The 19,203-nt window shown below is 55.9% G+C and overlaps 6 protein-coding genes across 6 annotated transcripts; 5 read left to right on the top strand and 1 right to left on the bottom strand.

Annotated features, from left to right (window-relative positions):
• Nucleotides 1-3,329: 3,329 nt before the first annotated feature.
• J7T54_006392 (UBA domain-containing protein-like protein) lies at nt 3,330-5,462 on the top strand (the record flags this gene model as incomplete). The annotated part of the gene is made up of 3 exons (XM_051502818.1): nt 3,330-3,444; nt 3,511-3,638; nt 3,690-5,462. The coding sequence occupies 3 exons, from the start codon at nt 3,330-3,332 to the stop codon at nt 5,460-5,462; spliced, it is 2,016 nt and encodes a 671-aa protein (XP_051365203.1).
• Nucleotides 5,463-6,443: 981 nt separating this feature from the next.
• J7T54_006391 (uncharacterized protein) lies at nt 6,444-8,402 on the top strand (the record flags this gene model as incomplete). The annotated part of the gene is made up of 1 exon (XM_051502817.1): nt 6,444-8,402. One exon carries the CDS (start codon nt 6,444-6,446, stop codon nt 8,400-8,402), a length of 1,959 nt encoding a protein of 652 aa, XP_051365202.1.
• A 267-nt stretch (nt 8,403-8,669) lies between these two features.
• Nucleotides 8,670-9,299, bottom strand: J7T54_006390 (uncharacterized protein; the record flags this gene model as incomplete). The annotated part of the gene is made up of 1 exon (XM_051502816.1): nt 8,670-9,299. One exon carries the CDS (start codon nt 9,297-9,299, stop codon nt 8,670-8,672), a length of 630 nt encoding a protein of 209 aa, XP_051365201.1.
• A 2,072-nt stretch (nt 9,300-11,371) lies between these two features.
• J7T54_006389 (putative vacuolar membrane protein-like protein) lies at nt 11,372-13,304 on the top strand (the record flags this gene model as incomplete). Its single annotated transcript, XM_051502815.1, has 2 exons — nt 11,372-11,864; nt 11,929-13,304. The coding sequence occupies 2 exons, from the start codon at nt 11,372-11,374 to the stop codon at nt 13,302-13,304; spliced, it is 1,869 nt and encodes a 622-aa protein (XP_051365200.1).
• A 1,509-nt stretch (nt 13,305-14,813) lies between these two features.
• Nucleotides 14,814-15,836, top strand: J7T54_006388 (Nicotinamide-nucleotide adenylyltransferase-like protein; the record flags this gene model as incomplete). Its single annotated transcript, XM_051502813.1, has 4 exons — nt 14,814-14,937; nt 15,002-15,067; nt 15,139-15,655; nt 15,713-15,836. 4 exons carry the CDS (start codon nt 14,814-14,816, stop codon nt 15,834-15,836), a joined length of 831 nt encoding a protein of 276 aa, XP_051365199.1.
• A 1,366-nt stretch (nt 15,837-17,202) lies between these two features.
• J7T54_006387 (uncharacterized protein) lies at nt 17,203-19,091 on the top strand (the record flags this gene model as incomplete). The annotated part of the gene is made up of 2 exons (XM_051502812.1): nt 17,203-17,495; nt 17,552-19,091. The coding sequence occupies 2 exons, from the start codon at nt 17,203-17,205 to the stop codon at nt 19,089-19,091; spliced, it is 1,833 nt and encodes a 610-aa protein (XP_051365198.1).
• Nucleotides 19,092-19,203: the final 112 nt, after the last annotated feature.

The following is a 19,203-nucleotide window of genomic DNA, read 5'->3' as shown; positions in this document are numbered from 1 at the left end:
AGACGGGTGTCCTTTTAACTTCCTGCACGTCGCAAACGATTACTTCATATAGGTGGTGACGCCTCAGTTTCGACGCTACGGCCGAACTCACTGTGAACAGGTTACCTCGGGATGCCGAGCTTTGTGGTAGAAAAGATCACATGGTTCATATCGACAAGTCTCTGCTATCGCCTTACCCCTAGCTTGACCCTGATTCCAGTGTGAAGGTGTTGACCAGGTGTTGACCGTGATGGAATTGCATGCTGAATGCCATATCTCCTTCCACGAAGTATCGCGCCTTCAATTCAACCTCATTAATTTGCATCATATGGAGCCATATTCTCAGAAATATCTCAGCTTCGAAAATAGGCGCGCCGACCCTGATGGGGGAACTAGCAAAACATTGCCGGCACCGTGGCCGATGGCCCTACCCGATTCTTTCAAACGCATTCCGGGCTGTCCCTTCGAACTGCATTTCGGCCTTTGACTGCTCGGTGAGTATCAAGCTCGAATTGGGAAGCCGATCCAACATGTCTGCGGCACACTGAATGTCATGCTTGTCCAGCTTCTCGATCACCTCTTGGAGGCTCCCCTCCCCAGGTCTATTCTTCACAAAGCTGGCCTACCATTTCGGCAATACTGCCGGCGTCGGCACGTCTTGGGTGCTCGCGTAGGTTAGGGAAGGTTTTCGCAGGCCATCAGACCCTCCGGTGTTGTCCATGTGCAAGTAGCTGCCCCATCTCTTCCCACCGTTCCACAGCGTAACGCTCTTAAGTTTCAGCATGAGATACAATGCATCGGAGGCACCCGCGAGGATATTCGATCGGGCACTCGAGTTCTTCAAGCAGAACACGCCGCAGGTCATGGACAACGACTCCAAATTTGGAAAGCGCTCCGCTTTGTTCCTCGTGGCAGACCATATCCGTCGTGCTGCCCAGAAAAAGTCTTCCGGCTCTATCACAAAAGAGAGGCATACGCGACGAAGACGGCAGATTGTGAAGGTAATGTGCGTAGGGACTTGATAGCCCGATTGATAAGACACTGACACCATTGTCGCGTCGAGCTTCTTGATTGATCGGCTCACCGTGATCACAGAAGTTCTCCAGACCGCGGTCTACCATGAAGCTCAGATCCCACATGGCATGTGGTGTCGGGTAAGGGTCGATTGGGTGATGCCATCTCTTGTACCGTACTGTCCTAAGATTGGGCATATCTCCATCAGCGAGCTCTCGGAGGAAGCAAGATGCTATGCGGCGATAACAATGTCTCCGCACTTGCAGAGTAGAGATTACCTCTACACGTGGGAAGCGAGACCACTGATGAGGTACGCGCTGATGTGATTCGAAGAAGACAGGGTAGTTGCGCGCCGTTGGGCTAAGCAAGGTGGAGAGGACCCTACGTTTGGCGCCGGAAGGAAAGGCAAGCATCAGAAGTATCCCGGACCTTTTTCAGATGCTTCTTGTACACCTGCTTGGACTGAGGACCTTGCATTTGGCACGACTTTTCGAAGCGGTACTCTCGAAACCCATGCTGAGCGTCGCTTGGTGACCAGGCCCCGATCTCGAGACAAATTCCTCCTCGTCCCTCGATAGACCAGCTCGATAGCACAGCAAATAGAGCACGCATCCTTCTGAAGAGAATCTGGTCGTTGGTGAATGCAGTGCGCTCGTCCTCTTGCTCCATGCACTTGCTGCAGTCGTATGTCGGCAGCTTGGCGATGAAACTGATCTTCTGGACGTACAACTGCCGGTGTTTGCGGTCGCCAATCACATTTTGTATGTGAGGCAACTTGTGCTGATCGAGGTGAATGGTGTAAAAGCTCTCTGGTTCGAACCATCTTTGCCATTCCTTACAAGTGGTTACATAGTTGGCGATGTGTATTCGCTCGGATACGCGTAAGATGGAGAGAATCATTATTCGAAGCTCGTTAGGGAGGTCTTGCCAGCCGGTTCTTGTTCCATGCTGAGTCGATCCATGGCCACGATAGAGGCCTTGTTGGGCTTTCTTCTGGTTTCCACGAGGCATCATGGTAAGATGGCAGCGCTGGGCATATGTTCGACACAGTATCAGCTCTGTTTGGAGCAGCGAAAGGGAAGGCAAAAGTTCGTAGGGAATTCTACGAGGGGCTGCCGTTGTGCGAACCAAGTGCCCACGTTGGCTACACCATCTTGAACCCTAAACTGTCCGTCCCCAAGGTACTACACCCAAGATCAGGCATAATAGTGAGGGTAGCGGTGCAGATGCCCAACTCAAGAACCTTTCTTCAAGATGCAGCGCGGTAATCTGCTGTCTTTCATCACGGACGAGTACTGCTTGATGAGGGTATGTCACTGTATGTGGGAACCCTGAGCTCTGGCGGGCTCTTGCGACACCGCCCATCAAGCAAGAATTGGCGATGGTCGACTAGAGACATCTCACCCGCGGCAACTGATATTCCGATTGAACTGGCACAGAGGTATTGAGAGTGTCGACTCTTTCTCCGGTTGATGGTCGTAAGCGGAGTCAGGTACTTACAGAGTTGGAGCTGACTGACTCGGACTCGGAGGGTCAGGTATGGGCCAGCAGTCCACAGTCCAGTCACGGTTGCTCGAATGTGGGGTACATGCATTCATTCATGTACGGATACCTACCCATCTTGTTAGCCCTGCTGGTGGGATTTATGTGCACGTGCTAACAGGAGGCTCTGATTTAGCACGTCGTCCCGTTTTCGATAGCGGACGGCGTCTGCGTCAAGGAAATGATTTCTGCCAAGTGGCGACAGTAGGGGCCCAGTGCGTCCTGCACTTCCACTTTCATCTAGGTCTACTGATAATGAGCAGAATCAATTTATTGAGAGCTGATTGCCTGGCCACTGCAATTGGCTGACTTCTCCACTGAACCTGCGCGTGGGCTGGGCCAGACAGGTGCACCCGCATTCTTCCAGAACATCCAACCCAACTCGGTCCCCTTTTCTAACAACTGCCAACGCCAACGTTGGCCGCCCTCGACTCGCTCATCCGCCGTGTTCGCTGACGACCTTTTTTCTTGCTTCTTCACGTCTTTCGCTCCTTATAGCATTGCGACTGCATCTGTGACGAAAGCATAAGCGAGTCTGTTTGTATTGCATCATCCAAGAGTCTAACGTCGGCTCTCGCTCGCACCCATTTTCGTTCCTATTTTCCCAGGGCCTTGAAAACCCGCGCCGCAATCAGGGGCAACAAATCACACGAGCCCATTCACGAAGTTGTCACACCCATTTCTCAGGCCCGCGCGCTGCTGGTCGCGGCAGATAACCGAGGTCCTTTGCTCGCCGTGTAACGATACTGATCCGACCCGATCGAGCGCGCTTTGCCAGCGCATCACGATACGACATGTCTACAGCTCTGAGCAAGCGTCAGCAGGCGCGCAACGAGAAGACATTGAAGGAGCTAGTGCAGAATGTAGCTGGAAACAATATTTGCGCTGACTGTCACGCCCGCAACCCTGGTACGGAGAGTTCCAGGATCCTACACGTGGTAATGACTTGAGAGGCTGACTTGCTGCCTACTGCAGCTTGGGCATCTTGGAGTTTAGGAGTGTTCCTCTGCATGCGATGTGCGGCTATCCATCGCAAGCTAGGGACGCACATTTCAAAAGTCAAGTCATTGAGCATGGACAGCTGGTCAAACGAGCAGGTCGACGTAAGCACAACGCGCCAGGATAATGCGTGTGGTCACTGACTTGGGGCACAGAACATGCGCAAGGTCGGCAACGTGGTTTCGAACCAGATCTACAATCCCGAACGGAAGAAGCCACCTGTTTCAGTCGACGTGGACGAGGCCGACTCAGCAATGGAGCGCTTCATCCGAGCAAAGTACATGAACAACAATGCCGGGACAAGCCAGGGTGGGAAACACACGAGGCCACTCTCCGATGAATGCGTACCGCCCCCTCTACCGCCAAAGAACTCCTCCAAGTTCAGCCTCCGCTCGGCTGCGTCCATCTTCCCGTCGCGACTACGAAAGGACCCCACATCCTCACCCACGGTCGACAACAGACCATCCTCGCATGGCTCGGCAGACAAGGTGACGCGTGTATTTGGCGCTTCCGTCAACTACGATGACGGCGACGACACGGAGAGGAAGTTGGCAAAGATGCGCGACATGGGGTTCAACGACGCGCAACGCAACGCCATCGTGCTCAAGGGGGTGAATGGCAACCTGGAGCGCGCAATCGAGTCCATGGTGCGACTTGGCGGAGGCGGTCGTCAATCGCCTGGCCCGGTGCCGCCTCCGCACGATGGCACTTTGCGCACATCCAAGTCCATGACACCCTTGGGCGGAGGTGTTGGCCTATCTCTTAATGGTCGGAATGGCAGCACCTCACCAGGGGCACAGTCGAACAACCCCTTTGATGCCATGTCTCTACCAGCACCACTTCAAACGGCACAATCTACCGGCAATCTGCAAAACAACAACCCGTACCAGCAGTCTTATCAACAGTCATTAAACCCTTCCCAGGCGCCACAGCAGCAGACGGACCATTTCGCGCAAGCCTTTCAACAGCTTGACATCTCATCAGCCCAGCAGCCGCAGCCTCTGTTTCCCAACAGGACAGGTGGGCTAACACCCTCGGCCGTGAACCCTCCTCAGTTTCCACCACATATGGCCCCCTCAGCCCCGGCAAGCCCTCACGTATATCAACAGATGGGCTTCCAGACCGGGTCCTACTCTCAACACGCGCCTTTGCAGCAGCAAGCGACAGGATACAATCCATTTCTGAACTACACACCGAACAGTGCTCAGACATACCAGTCGCAGTACCAGTATCCTCCGGCACATAACCAATACTTCAACACTGGAAGTGTGCCACAGCAGCATCAGTACCAGCAACAGCAGCAGCAACAGTTATTACAAGAACAACATACCCCCACAAACAATCCTTTCGCGGCCCGTTCGCCTACGAGAGTGGCTTCCCCAACTGGTCTGGGTCAGATCCCCGAACAGACACAGACATCCTACCAGAGTGCAGGTTACCAGAGTCCAGCTGCCATGGCACCTCAAGCGGGGGCAAACAATCCATTTTTCACGAAGCCTGCAGAGACGCCAACCCAGATGTACGGCCAACAAGGGTACTATCAGCCGCCCAGGCAAGATAAAGCGTCCATCATGGCGCTCTACGGACTTGGCGGGCCCCAACAGTCAGTGTCCACAGATACCACGCACTCGGCACCCGTTCAGTCGCAATCGATCCCTGAGGACAGTCCTGTGCCACAGCAACAACACCAAGAACCACTTCCTCAGGTAGCGCCACAGAGGAGCGCGACCCAGCCTCTTCCGCAGACTACCAACAACAACCCATTCATGCCCAAGCCGGCGGCAGCAGCAGCAGCTGCGCCCGGCGACCCATTTTCGTCGCAGCGACACATTAGTCGTGAAAGCGTGAATCTGGGCATGGACATGGCTTGGACAAATGGGCGGCACAGTCCAGACGCATTCGCAAGCTTAAGCGCGCGCCACGGTTGACAGAAATGACAATGACATGGAAATTTGCATCACGTATATATTGCCAGGTATATATATATATGTACACAGGGTCAACTTGACGCCTTGAATGGAAGTCTTTGAACATGACCGAGGGAGCTATCCTATCCCTCTTTGTATACGCAAATTTTAACCCAGGCTCCTCACCTGAAGTCGGGGGAGTACAAACATTGCCTGTTAAAATGAATCTCATCTTGCAGTACGTACTACGTACCTTTCGTGCCATGCTGCTTTCGTCCAACGCGAGCGGGACACTACGTAATTCGCTTGTTCAGCCTTGCAACTCTTCACTCAGTCTACCAGGGAAGAGCGCGACGTACTCACGAGCTTTGCGGCGCTCTGAGTACTAGTGGGTATGGTAATGAATATCGGACAGCCAGCCTATCACTGATTAGAGCGCTATTCAAGTAGCACGGATGACTGTGAGGCCAGATGTAGAGGCTAGTCTTCCCCGCATGGGTAACGCAAGCCATCCCGTCCGACACACATGACTAGCGATTCATACTGATGTAGTATCTCATCGATATAGTAGAGATCATCCCGAGATGTGCCATAATTTACATGTTTAGAGTACACGCGAGGCGTACGAACCAGAGTGGATGGTCATAGCGCTCAAATGCAGTGATGATATGGCATTGTGGTAATGTACCATGCTAGCGGCCCTGCACAATCCGTTCTACCCATCAATTCCGGACCTAGACTTCAGCTTATCATCACCTTTGCCGCCAACACGTTCGCCATAGGCATTGTGCCCTTTACGACGCCAATGACGTTCTCAGAGCCACGGCAGCCGTCTGTGAACTTCCACGATATCTCAATATTGCCACAGCCCAGATCAATCTTCGCAAGCGCCAACGCGACTCTTAACGACGAGGGCCCGCGTTGGGTCCCCGAACTTGAGTATCTCCTCGTCTTGGTTCACGTCGCCAGCCCTACCTTACCTTGCGATTTGAATCTATCAGCATGGATACCGCCATGTACGAGGAAAGTGCGAGCCCGTCACCCCTGACCAAACCAAAGACCCGTTCCCTATCCGACAGCAACAGCACACCGAGCAAACTATCCCCATCGCCCTTTATCATCGAAGCATCCCACCGCGCCTCGAGGGACGATAGCAGTATTCCCCCGGCCAGCAATGCTCAGCCCGTGACGCCGCGCCGGCCTCAAGCGACTGCCAATAGCGCCTTTGCTCTTCACATGCCATTGTCGCGTCAAGCAACGCCTCCGGTCGCATCGACAAGCCAACGACAACAAGAACAACGAGAGCAGGCGCCGCCTGCAGTCACCGGGCTCGGTTCAGTCAAACCTGTGCCCCTGTCGCCAAAGCTTGACCAGGCGCATACGTTTGCTTCGCCGACAAATATTCTACCCAGAAGATCCAGAGGCCTGGACTTCTCCCGCGCCGCGACAAGCTTGCACCACTCCACACTGGCGGAGCAGTCATCTCCGGACTCTTCCCCTACGATGGGGGGCAAGTCGATGGCTATCCCAGGCCGACGGGACAACTTCTCCAGAGGACCGGAGCAGACGTCTACATCCCTCTGGTCGATGATGGGGAACCAAGAAAAGACCAACCTCAGCCATTCCCTGGGCAGCACACGGGCCATGTGCTCGGATCTATCGAGCTCGTCCGACGATGACGATATCATGGATGAGGATACAGACGAGGCATACGTGTCAACGCCTCAAGTATCCAAGACAGCGGCGCCGACCGGTAGTTTTGGATCGCCGGCGATGGGGAGCCTGATGAGCTTCCAGCAGCGGCAACAACGGGGCAGGAAACCAATCAAGAAGAAGGGCAGAGGTACAGCAGGGCTGGGGTTCAACCATCAGGGTGGGGGATCTCCACCGCCTCACGCATCTGCCGCCAGAAGGGAGAGCATTAGCTGGCAGGCAAAACAGCTTCATATCTCGGGAATGGATGCCGATGAGCACGGCAAATCTATTGATGCGGATGGCTCGGGCGATGGGCAAAGGAGTGTTGTACGTCGGCCCGTCACCCGACGAGGCAACTTGCTGCCCAAGACGAAGACCTTTGCCCGGATCAGAGCAGCGCTTTTCGAAGAAAATGCGCCCGCGGAAACAGAGACACGGCGTGAAGCCGAGGTCGTCAAGCAAGTGCGTGAGAGCGATGTACCCGACCTCGAGCCTCGGCGAACCCCCATACAACAGCAGCCACTGCCTGAAGTGCCGCCTCCAGGAGGTCATGCTCCGGTATCAGCTCTCTCGTCGCCCGCTCAAGAAACTCTGGATGACATTCCCGAGGGTGACCTAATGGGCGATCTTGCGGCCGGGCTGTCCAGCAGCTTCAAGCAGCATGCCATGCGCAACTCGAAGGGCAAACACTTCTGGGAGGCATTTTCGGAGACAAGCAGCGTCGCGGGCCAAAGGACCCCGCCACCAACCAACAGCGGCCTACCTCGTGGCTCATCGTCCGGCATCAGTGAGGATGTGTCCATGGACTCGCCTTCGGGCGGAGGCCCTCTACAGTGGCTTGCCACGCAGCGGCGCTCCGACTCGGAACGATCCGACAGCGCACAAACCACATATCCGGGTCAGCCGCCTACTGCGACCGAGATCACACGTCGCATCAACAGCAAGCGTCGTCGCGATGACGACTTTGATCCCGTGAGCCTCAAGCGCCGTGCTGTTAGCCCGGGCCTGAGCGTACATAACTCACCACTGCCTCAGAGTCCGATGCAACGCGATGTTGCACCTTGGGGCTCACGGCCAGGCAGTAACGGCGGTGAAAAGGCCGGGAGTCAGAGCGCGCCCAGCGACTCGGGAAGCACACCAGGTGTTCAGCAGCAGAATGCTACAGGAAGCAATAGTGCCGGGAGTCGTGTCAATGGGAAGGGCAGGATCGGGTTTCAGGGCATGACGGATACGCATGACGGTCTCATGCGGATGAGCATAGAATAGGCGTTTCTGGAATTTTTTGCGAGCATTTCAAGGGCGTTCTGTCGCGGACTGGGACTTTTTTTTTTAACCATTGCTCTTAAGATGGATGAGCAACGGACGGAGCAACGCTAGCATTATGGCCCCAAATGAGCGAGAAATCATTACTTGCCGAATACAATCTTTCTTTTATGTATATACCTGAAGGAACGCTCAGCCCCGTGATGCATCTTGGTATCAATCCCAACGCCGTGAAAACATGATCGACCTTCTTTCACACAAAGACTTGGTCTATTCGCCGCCAACGCCCTCATCCGGTACTGTCAACGTGCCCAATTTGTCATCCAGCCACTTTGCCAACTCGATCGCGTGTCTCCTTATAATGGCATCGGCAACAGAGGCACTCGCACCGACGGCGCTGCTCAGGTGACTCCCCGCATCGCTGGGGCTCGTCGAGACGGTCGGTGGTGGGACTGTCAGAGAAGTCGATGCCTCGCCGGGGTCGAGTTGGGCTTGCACGGTCGCATCCTCGGCTGACGAGGACGACGACTCGGTTGGTATCCCGATGCAGACGAACAGCAGCCCACAGTTGAGCCTCCGTATCAACACGACGCCCGTGTCGGTCTGTACAGTGACGGTCTGCGGCTTGGTGATCTCCTTGGCCGACACTTCCTCTGCATCCTCCTCGTCCTCCTCTTCAGAGCTCTCCTCTAGCGAGAGATTTGACGCGTGGATCGAAAGTAGCGACGCCGCGACGGTAGCGTGCGTGCGCAGGACGGAGACGGGGTGGGGTGACGCGTGGGCGAGGAGCTTGCCTGTCGGTGAGGTGATGAGCAGGCTGGGGAGGGAGGGGGATGTGTTGGCGGAGAGGAAGGCCGTTAGGCGTTTTGTGAGGAGAAGGGGCGGCGTCGAGGAGGCCATAGCTGGAGATAACACGTCGCGGTGTCTTTGAGGTGGTGTATGTGGTCCAATGGAGGGCGGGTTGGTGGTAGACAACCGCCTTGACTGTCACGGAACTAACGAGACTGTATTGAGATAGATGTGAGCTTGGGGTCCGCCCGCCAGCGTCATGGCGCGGGGAGCGATAAGATAAGGCAGCCACATCCCGATTCCCAACCGCGCGTCAGCCTGCAACTGCCAAACACCCACACGACGACCAGGGCGCCATCTGATTGTCATTGCAGCAAGACGCCTGATCCATCATCTTTACGCTCGACGCCTCTTTTATTGTCACAATGCCAAATAACCAATTTATTCCTAATTTACATATATGGTTCTTCTGACGTTTCGGCTCCGTGCAGGATGGTCAGGACCTGCCCTGGAGGGCTATTTGCCGTGCGCCAGATGTGCAAGGGTTGTTATCAACAGTGGCTCTGGATCAATGCGAGACCATGCCAGCCTGCCATAGCCCAGTAGCACAACATACGTGGCGCGAAAGCACACTGCAACGACATGCGGCTTGATTGATGGCAGCGAGCTATTGAACGCCGGCCGTTGGATTACTCCAGGTGTTTCACGTCATTGCGGCTGCATCTAGGGTTCACGTCGAGTGATGATTGTACAACCTCCAGGCCCAATGGCGGCTGAGGGTGTCCTCGATTGCCTGACCAAGCGCTAATTAACCTGGGGTGCCACAAGGCCAAGAGAACAGTCCTCAAGGCGATACGCGCGACGAGCTTGGCAAATAATTCGCACTTTCGAGGAAGTGCAATCTGCGCTGAGCACATAACAGACTGGGAATCCTGAGACCGGTGAAGGGAGCCGCGCGAGACTTGTTGTTGCAACTGCGACTTGCAAGCCTCTGGCTGCTGTATACTCTGCTTCGCAAGGTGCTCGCTCACTCAGGCGTTACAACTTACAAGATGCTGCGCACCAATCGGCAGGCTGAGACAATCAGAGGATCAGCGTGCACCAGTAGCAACGAGCCTCCCACGGCCAGTCATGTCGTTCCTGCGTTTGCAAGGCACCACCCCAGTCCTTGGACAACTTGACGTGCCTGGCTTCTTCTTGTCGCTCCACCTTGGGTTGAGTGGTGTCGAAGCATCAACCCAAGACATTTTGAATGAGCCACACCCCGTGAAGATATACTACAATTTGTAGTTACGGAGTACATGCTCGCAGGGCAGGCTGGACTTGGGAGGTGGACCCGGTTCACGACGATCCATTTCTGCGGAGGGCGCCTACCCCTGGGTTCCCTCAGATTAGCTGGGGCGTCCAATCAGAGCGGTCTGTGAGACGCGGCCCCCCTTATCTCAGTGTGGCCCGCATCCTACCCGCGACGTCGCACGCCTGGTCGACCTCCTCTTGCTTCCATTCCAGTTCTGTCTGTTGTGCTGATTGAGCTCGTCTCAATCAATCATTTTGCTCTGGGTCGCCGGGGCCGCGACATTCACTCATTCATCGTTTCGTTTCAACTACCAGCCACTACGGCATATTATTCTCGACTTGTCTTTCCTTTACAATACTTCAAGCTCCAGCTGCCGCCGATGGATGTGCCGTTCCCTACAGGCTGATACACGCACGACTGAAGCCCCGAACCCTTTGGTACAATTGTCTGCAAACAACACAGGCGTCGCTCGTTGGACAATTGTGTCGTTGGTTGCCGACGCGTATTCGTCAAATCCAAGGGCCGACTTAACTCAACATTCAGTATCACTTGACCGTCTGGTGACTTGGGGGACTCTCGAAACCAGCAATCGACACTCTTTTGCCACCGCGGAATTGAACAATAGCATTTCTATTCACTTCGCTTCAGCATTAGGAGACGGGACCGAACAGTTTCAAGGCGATTGACAGTCCACCTGAATCGTCGAAGTCGCGCTCGAAGTCGCGCCGTTGAAAGGGCGAAGCGCAGCACCGTCTACTCGCAGGCGAGAAAGACTGGTGCTCACGGCAGGTCCGATCGCTAAGCTCACTTATAATAATCGCACACCCACGCCGCTACATATTGGACACATCTCGGCATATCTCTCTTTTCTTCATCAATTGTTGCAATGGGTCTCTTTAAGCACAGCAAGAAGGAGACGTCGGGGGAGTTCACGGATCAGAAATGGGAGTACATCAGTTTGAACGACTTCAAAGCGCGAGGATGCGGACCAGGTTTTGCCTACTTCTGGTTGTGGGTGATGCTTGTCTCTTCCATTGTTGTCTATGGGCTTGACAGCTTCATCGCCGTCAACTTACTCATCTTTGACCAATGGTCAGGGTCAATCAAGCCGGGTATCGACCTTTCTATCTCGAAATGGATCTTTACGGTTTGTATCCTCCTCTCATTCGTCAACCTAGGCTATGAGGCATGGCGCGCGATGCGCGTCATGAAGCGTGGCAATGTGGCCGAATGCTACCTCGACCCGTTGGCTGTGCGTTGGGAATCGATTCGTATGGGAGAGGGCCAGGGCTTCAAACGGTTTCTGGTCTTTGCGGAGCTCACAAAATCCAAGCAGGGTGCTGAGTACACGGCCTTGTTTACATATTTCAGTCTAAAAGGTTGGTCATCCTTTGTGTCTCCAGCAGTCTGTCATGCCAGTCAGCGCTAACAACAAATGTCCAGCTTGGATCCGCGTGCTGCTGCTCTCTGGCCCCCGCCAGGTTGTCAACGCTTTCACCTTCAAAGCTGTCTACGAGAGTAAGCTAGCTGTCAGTCCGGGCAATGCCGGCGAATCCTTCATCGGTTTCTTCGAGAAGATCGGCGCCTTGTACGAAGAAGACTACCAGCAGGCCCTCGTATTGACGGCCATGGGCTGGACATTCATTCTCTGGGCCATCTCGGTCATCTTCTTCATTGCGGCTGTGCTGTGCTATGTTTTCTTCCTGTGGCACTGGATTCCCCGCTCAGATGGTGGTCTCTCCGGCTACTGTGCGCGCAAGGTCAACAAGAAGCTCAAGCAGATTGTGACCCAGAAAGTCAACAAGGCGCTGGCAAAGGGCCAGCACCGACAATTCCAAGCTGAGCTCAAGGCCGCTAAGGACGGCGGGCAGGTGGCGCCTCTCGAACGCATGGGCACGCTCCCGACGCTGCCCAACATTGTCGCAGCCGGACCCTCGCCGTCCAAGGAGGACTCGCTGCCACAGATGCCCATGCTCAGCCGCACCGAGACGACAACGACTTTACCAGCGTACTCTTCCCGGCCCGCCAGTCCAGGAGGCATCGAGCTGAACAGCATGGCCCAGCAACGGAGATTCATGCCATCGCGCTCAGCAACAATGGCTTCCACGACCACTGATTACAGTTACACATCGAAAGCGTCTCTCCTCGGTTCCGCTGCCGACATGGGACAAGGCCGAGCGCCATCTCCCACGCCAACCGTACCTTCGCTGCCTGCGGTCACTCCTCCGGGCAACATCTTTCCACCTTCCAACCCAGGTACCCCGGCGTCAGCGAGGACCTTTGGCGCGTATGCTGGCATGGGTCATGCTGCCACCAATTCGACCTCGTCAGCGCGTACACCGGCGGCCGAAAGCCCTGCACCCATGTACGGCCGCGATGAGCACATGCGGGCTAGCCCGGGGCCAAACCTGTACAATGCATACAATCCGAACCGAGGTGGTCCAGCGCCACCACAGGCACAGCAGAGGCCCGGCCCTGGCTCAAGGTTCGACCCGTACAACGCAGATGGCCGTGCAAGTCCCGCGCCCTCCGTCAGCACCTACCATGGAGGCCCGCCTGTTGCGCAACGACAACAGCCCATGCCCATGAGAAGCGCCACAGGGCCGGTGCCCCCACGGGGACCCTTCCAACCTCCACAGAGAAACATGACCGCTCCAATGGACCTGTCCAGGGACTACTTCAATCGACCGGGAGCACAGCAGGGCATGAGGCCAGCGACTCCTCAAGGATATGGTCGCTCTGCAACGCCACAAAGCCAACGCGGCCCGTCGAATGGGTACGACGTGGAGTCTCAGCAGAATCGCGGGTATGGGTACTAACGCATCACGACAAGCGATGGAATATAGGTTTGACATTCTGGAGCTTTCTGACGTGGTCACTGTTTTCGAGTCACCTCAAGGGGGATAGAGGCGTTCCGGCTGGGTAAATGATCACGACCGATCTTTGATTCATCTTCTTTTCAGCCACGTGGGAGGCTCTCTGTGGAGAAGTAGATACATATCTTTACTGTAGATACACGATGTTATCGAATGATATTTCATTGAAGTCCACCCAATCGTCAATTGACAGTCCAAGCAAGGCGCAGCAAAGAATGAACTGGACTGCCCTGACATCCGACTGGGGTCACCTGATCAGCAAACTTTTGTCAATATGCACGTTGTGGTTCTACTGCCCAATTCCACCAGCCAAACGCCGCATGTCTCACCCAAGTGCTGCAGACTGATGGCACGGCGGAGGGGCCAGGCTTCTCTGACGCAAGCATGTATGGTGCGCATGTGGTACTAACGCCCACGAGTCCAGGGTCTGGTACGAAATGGCACAAACTAACGCAAGCCGCCCCTGTGCAGTGCGTAGGTGGGTTTTCATGAAAGCTGCACGAGGCATTTTGCATCCTGGCCTAGTGGTCTTGGAAGCATAGCTGCATGTCGCCCCCCGAGGACCGGACTACGAAGATCGCGTCATTGCGGGAGAAACGTGCTGGCCGAATGAGACCTGCTGTGCGCGATCGGCATAGGCATCTTGAGGACAGAGAGACTGGACTTGTCCTCAATTGACTGCTTGCAGTGAGATTAATATAAAAAAAAACAAGGACACATAGAAAACAGAAAATGGAGTTTTGTTGAGGACGTTCACTTGTCTCAGCAGCGTGTCAGTAGTGATAAAAGACATGGACACTGCTACGCATTGAGGGCCCCGGCTTTTGCAGCGATCGACTTGTCTTTACCCGTGGGCAGTAAACCGACCCTCTGTTCTACTACTTTACTGCCTTTGCAGCAGCACTTACCTGCACAGCCACTGAAGAACTCGCCGGCCTGGAGGCTGGCACTGGGTCCCTGTAGGCAAGCCAGTCTGGAACAGCGCCAAAGTCAATCAATCTTGTTGCCCCTTCCGAGGTCTCCTTCAATTCTCCTCTTTCCAAACTGTTGGCCTCATCTTTTCAACCGGGCAATTGACTCCATTTTGGGCTACAAGTACGCTCTGCACTATTACGACGACCACCGCTGACAGCGTGCGCGGACAACCGTTTCCGACGACGTCAACTCGACAGCTCCGACTCGACTCAATTACCCCTCCATCCCCTGCCTGTCTGTCCCTCCTCCGCCAACATCCTGCTGCCGCTGTCAGTACGCACGCAACCATTGGCAACATTAGAGGTCCTTCGAGCCGGCCGAAACTCCGAACCGCTGCCGCCGCCGCCGACGCTGCCATCAGTCATCGACATCAGGAACCGACCTCGTGACGACGACTTTGCTGCGTCTCTACCCGTTCCTAGTCGTACGCATTCCTCTTCTCAATCAACTGCGACTGCGACGACGACAGCAGCCACGATGGCTGCCGACTACGAATATGTCAAGCGGATGACCCCCGAGGGCTACACATTTCCCACGCACCGACTCAAGCGCACATGCGAGGCCGGTCGGACCCCCCTCGTCCTCGTCGCGTGCGGCTCCTGTACGACACCCGAATACCATTACGACCCCTATTGAAGACGGCCTGTTCTGACGAATGTTTCTAGTTTCGCCTATCACGTACCTCCATTTGCGCATGTTTCCCATGGCTCGCGACCACGCCCGCAATGAAGGTTCGTCCACACAACACATCCCACACCCACCTACCCTGTATCTTCGGCCCGGCTGACAAGAGTACGGCTAGCAGGCTTCGACGTGATCGGTGGATATCTCTCAGTCGTGTCTGACGCTTACAAAAAGAAGGGCCTCGCGCCCGCTCACCACCGCATTCGCATGTGCGAGCTGGGTACGGAGCACGGCTCGAAATGGCTCATGGTTGATCCGTGGGAGGGCGAGTCGCCCACCTACATCCCGACCGCGCACGTTCTTGATCACTTTGACTACGAGATCAACCAAGTGATGGGCGGCGTAGAGTGCGAGGACGGCACGCGCAAGAAGGCCAAGGTTGTGCTCCTCGCGGGCGCAGACCTGATCCAGACTCTCAGCACCCCCGATCTCTGGGCTCCCAAGGACATCGACCACATCCTGGGCACATACGGCGTGTTCGTGCTGGAGCGCACCGGCACAGAGCTGGACTCGGCGCTGGCGAGCCTGCGAGCATACGAGAAGAACATCCACGTCATTCGCCAGGTGGTGACGAATGACATCAGCAGCACCAAAGTGCGACTACTGCTGAAGCGAGACATGAGCATAGACTATTTGTGAGTGTCCGCTTGTCTGCGGTCCTCGACATGTCACCGGCTAACACTGTGTCCCAGGATCCCCGACGAGATCGTGAGCTACATCTACGAGCACAATTTATACCGGGATCTTGAGCAATCCAATGACGGCGACAAGGGCAAACCAAAACAAGAGGCGGTCGCCAGCTCAAGCAAGGGCTGAGTCGTCACATCCAGACATACCTGGGGGAAGATTTACAACACACTGGCATCAACTGCTGCCAAATACAAACGCGACATGAAAACTGGTGCGCTCACGCGCACAGGAGCAGCGTTCACTTTGCTCCCCAGTCGGCTAAAACCTAGGAGGCTTTTGTTTTGATCCTCACATCAGCTTTATCACCTGCACAGCTGGCACTGGAATTTCTTTCGTGTCTTGGAGCTATCTGGCGTTTTTGCATTGCATTTCTGGGGCCGGCGGCCATTCGAGATGGGCGACGGGTATCATCAGCCATGGACGAGTACGTACATGCGATAATGGACTGGTAGAGAGCGCATACAGAGTGGGTGCGAGGCGAGCCTGGCCTTGGCCATGTCGGAGCCGAAACAGGTCAATGGCTTGATGACTGTCAGCAGGAGGGGGAGAGGACATGTACTAGCGAGACACTACCTGTACCACTCAGAGCGTTAGATGATGGGTAGCGTTGCATGGAAGACAAACGAGCGTTGACTCGTGCGAGTAGAGAGTAGGGCTCTTAGAGAAGGAAAGATTCCCGAGCGTATGCAGTGGTCAATAGCAGAGAGTTTATGGGAACTTATGCAGTGAGCGCGCATACTTCTAGCCATTACCCTCTACGATGCAGCCGCGCCTCGAGTTGTTGTTGGTGGGTGAGGCTTGGCGATGGAATGCGGTCTACGGATAAGCACGTGCCGTTCCTGGCCACGTGTTTGGATCAGCATTTAGCGAAGAAAAATAATGATAGCGATTGAGTAATAAATAAGTCCATTCTCCTTGACCTGCCTCTGCTACACGTTCTGGAGTGTATTATATCCGTCCTTTCTGACCCACGTGCTTGCGTGCCTCGGGTGCAGGGTAATCTGGTAAACAGACGCTGGCGGTGACAGAGTGATGAGCACCAGACTGGGAGCCTCACGGCGACCTCCGACGAAGCGCTCATCACCTATCTAGCCAAGACGCACCCAGAGGCTCAGAAGGTCCTGCACGCACGTGAAGCATGGATGGCTGGCCCCTTATTCATCTGCCCTCTGCGGGCATCTGGCCAATCGGCGGGGCGAATTGGGCGCATCTTGGGGACCTTCCACCAACGGCTAGTCGCCGAGCGCCCAGAGATCCAGCTAGCATCGACGTCGAGCCAACTGCGTCTCGCTGCTCCATCAACGTGGTCAACATGTATCGACAAGGGCAGGCAGTCAGGACACTCAGCGGGGACCCTTCGAGTTGCATGACCGTCCTCGTACGGAGTACAAGGCAGAATGATTTCACATGGTCGATAAAAAGGACCTGGGAGCCCGCCCCCTGTTGCCTGACTCTTTGAGCTCCAAGGTCACCCTCCCGGTCCCTCATCGCAATGTCTGTCTCCAAGGTTGTCGCGACACTCGCTGCAGCGGTCGGCGCTGCGTCTGCCGTCTCCATTGCCGAGATCAATGGCAAGACCTTCCTCTCGCCTCTCCAAGGCGAGTCCGTCACGGACGTCGAGGGCCTCGTCACGGCCATCAACCAGAATGGCATCTTCTTGCGGTCCACGGACCCTGACGACGACCCGGCCACCTCGGAGGGCCTCTTCGTCTATGGTAGCACTGTAAAGCCCCTGGTTGCCGTTGGCGACATTATCACGCTGGATGGCACGGTCTCAGAGTACAGGTATGTGGCCAGCTGCAGCTGGGAGCTACCCGATCAACGGCCGCTGACAAGCGCAGGAGCAACAACCTGCACCCTTACCTGACCCAGCTTCAGTCACCCACCAACGTCCAGGTGCAGTCGTCCGACAATGAGGTCAAGCCCTGGGTCATCGGTGTCGATACCCCTTCCCCTCCCACCGAGAAGTTCTCCTCGCTGGACGAGGGCGATGTCTTTGGCGTCCCCAACGACGTCGCCCGCCTCTCGACCGCCAACCCCGAGCTCGACATTGAGACGTACGGGCTCGACTTTTGGGAGAGTCTTGTCGGTCAGCTCGTGACCATCAAGGACGCCTACCAGATCGGCCGCCCCAACCAGTATGGCGATGTCTGGGTCCGTGGTGACTGGAATGTCACCGGCCTCAACGACCACGGCGGTCTGACTGTCCTCGACGGCCCTGATGCCAACCCAGAGGCCATCATCATCGGCAGCCCCACAGACGGCTCCCGTAACCCGGACGACACCAAGATGGGCGACTACCTCGGCGACATCACCGGTCTCGTCTACCAGGCCTTTGGGTTCTACCGCATCCTCCCCCTGACCGCAGTCGCCGCGGTCAACGAGTCCAGCACCGAGCACGAGGCCGTCTCCTTTGAGTCGGACAAGACCTGCCGCGGTCTGACCTTTGCCAACTACAATGCGCGCAACTTGGGCCCGGACTCGGAGCTCATGCCCGCCATCGCTGCACAGATTGTGGACAAGATGCTCACACCCGACGTCATCTTCCTCCAGGAGGTGCTCGACGGCTCCGGCGAGACGGACGACGGTGTTGTCAGTGGGAACCTCACCCTCGCCACGCTCTCTGCCGAGATTGAGAACCAGTCTGGCGTCGTCTACGACTTTATTGAGATCGCGCCCCTAGACAAGCAGGACGGCGGTGTGCCCGGTGGCAACATCCGCGTCGCCTACCTCTACCGCCCTGAGTCTGTCGAGCCCATGAACCTGAACCCCGGCGGCGTCGACGACGCCAACGAGGTCCTCGCGGGCCCCACGCTCAAGTTCAACCCAGGTCTCATCGATCCTACCAACGACGCCTGGAGCAACAGTCGCAAGCCCCTGGCCGCCCAGTGGAAGGCCGTCAAGGGCAACGGCAAGCCCTTCTTCACCGTCAACGTTCACTTTGGCTCCAAGGGAGGCTCTTCCACGCTCCACGGCGACGCCCGCCCGCCCATCAACAACGGTGTCGAGAAGCGCAACCAGCAGGCCACCATCACCGCCGAGTTCATCGCCGACATCCTCGCCGAGAACCCCGCGGCCGCCGTCATCATTGCTGGCGACTTCAACGAGTTTGTCCAGGTGCAGCCCATCCAGACCTTCCAGGAGGTCTCGGGCATGCTCGACCTCGAGGACGTTGTCGACATGGAGCCCGTCGAGAGGTACACATACCTCTTTGACGCCAACAGCCAGGCGCTCGACCACATGTTCATCAGCCCCTCGGTCGGCCGCAAGGCGCAGTATGAACACCTGCATCTCAACACGTGGCAGACCTACGACGACCAGGTCTCGGACCACGACCCCAGTGTCGCCAAGCTGAACGTCTGCGGTTGCGGCCCAGCTTGAGTAGGGACATGTATGTGTGATGACTGGAATGCATAGTAAATAAATGGGTGTCCAGCATGGCATACTGAATAGAATCGTCCCGGTTGCTTTCATCTGACAGCCTGTGCCGATG

Source organism: Emericellopsis cladophorae, assembly GCF_022114955.1.
Source record: "Emericellopsis cladophorae strain MUM 19.33 chromosome Unknown NODE_4_length_1054762_cov_117_872525, whole genome shotgun sequence".
In the NCBI taxonomy this organism is placed as follows: domain Eukaryota; kingdom Fungi; phylum Ascomycota; class Sordariomycetes; order Hypocreales; family Bionectriaceae; genus Emericellopsis; species Emericellopsis cladophorae.
Note: the sequence above shows the minus strand (reverse complement) of the source record. Positions and strands in the feature narration are given on the sequence as shown.